Source organism: Crinia signifera, chromosome 8 (assembly GCF_055691185.1).
Source record: "Crinia signifera chromosome 8, ASM5569118v1, whole genome shotgun sequence".
Lineage (NCBI taxonomy): Eukaryota > Metazoa > Chordata > Amphibia > Anura > Myobatrachidae > Crinia > Crinia signifera.
In genome coordinates this window covers 80388808-80390258 of record NC_139224.1, presented here as the reverse complement: position 1 = coordinate 80390258, position 1451 = coordinate 80388808, and the positions used below count along the sequence as shown (strand labels likewise).

The window sequence follows — 1451 nt, the reverse complement described above, 5'->3', positions numbered from 1 at the left end:
ATATATATATATATATATATATATATATATATATATATATATATATATATATATATATATATATTTATAATGTTGGAGGATTCTACTTTGTGCATGTGAACTAACTTAGAAATGTTGCAGCATGTGTTATTCGTGCTTTGTCTCACAGGATAAACTAATGTAACTTCTGTACATACTATCTCCAGCTAATGGTTTCTCTTTTTTTAAATGGTGTTCAGGCTTTGGCCATATGACATGTAGGTTATTTTTATTTTATTCTGTTTGATTAGGGACATCCAGCGCGCACATAGAGTAGTGGCAGCTTTACAGGCTGGAATGTGCTTCATCAATAACTACAATGTGAGCCCAGTGGAACTGCCCTTTGGTGGATACAAGAGGTCTGGTACGTATGAATAGGAAGCCTCTTTACTCTGCTATTTGGTCATGCTGGGATGTGTAGTTTACAGCTGGAGGGCCGAAGGTTCCTCATCTAGTGGCATGGAAACATCTGACTTGGATAAAACTTGTATCTGTTTTGTAATTTTAGATTATTGATATAAGCGGTCAGTGTGCAGGGCCAGAATGGGACCTACTGTATATAAAATAGAGACACTCAAAAATGAATAAACATGAATATTAAAATAAAGGCTATGCCCAAGGAAACTTATTTAGTTGCAAAAGGCAATACCTTTTAATGTCACCGTAACCTACTTTAATCTTAATGTAATTATCTTGCATATTTTATTGTGGAAATCATTCTGACAAAATTGGCTTTCTGCTGCTAGTTCTTGCATTTAGGAACACTCTTCCTAACCTATATATGATTGCCGCATTTTGTGCTATTTCTACAGGCTTTGGACGTGAAAATGGACAAGTGGCCATTGAGTATTACTCGCAACTCAAGACAGTTTGTGTGGAGATGGGAAATGTCGAGTCTGTATTTTAAATAGCTTGCAAATTTCCATCTGTCTTGTATTTCTTACTGCAGTCTGTTATAGAGGAAAACCAAAGTATTTTGTAGTTTTGCCTTTCTTTATCCTACGTATATTTTGGGAGGACGTTAACTGCAAGACTGTAGCCTCCGATCTCCTGTGCACTTACCAGGAGAATCCTTTTTATATGCAAATCTTAGTACAGCAAAGTAATCCTTTCTGAATTTGTACCACATTTGAACTCGAGGCACTGCTTTTGAAAATAAACACGAATAATAAATATTGTGTAGCTTGTACTGGTTATTTCCATTTAATCATGTAATAATTGATCCTGCACAAATGTCTCTGTAGTGATTTTAGCTTTAAGGTGCACTTTTTTCCCCCAAATACTGCCTGAAACATGGCAGTTAGCGGATTGGCTGGTATTTCTTTCCTCTTTCTCTTTAAGACATGAAAAATGTAAGATTTCTCAATATGTCCTACAGCGATATCTGGTCATCTGTACTGAGATTTAAACCACAAGTGAGCTGTGTGTATTTG

At 35.7% G+C, this 1451-nt stretch overlaps 1 protein-coding gene across 1 annotated transcript in view; it reads left to right on the top strand.

Moving 5' to 3' along the window:
* The window catches only part of ALDH9A1 (aldehyde dehydrogenase 9 family member A1), a 49785-nt gene extending 48589 nt beyond the window's left edge, over positions 1–1196 (top strand). Inside the window, exons 11-12 of the mRNA XM_083156718.1 lie at positions 270–382; positions 831–1196. Of these exons, the coding sequence (XP_083012844.1) occupies positions 270–382; positions 831–925 (208 nt within the window). The 3' untranslated portion in view covers positions 926–1196. The remainder of the gene's footprint in view (positions 1–269; positions 383–830) is intronic.
* The last annotated feature ends 255 nt before the right edge of the window (positions 1197–1451 follow it).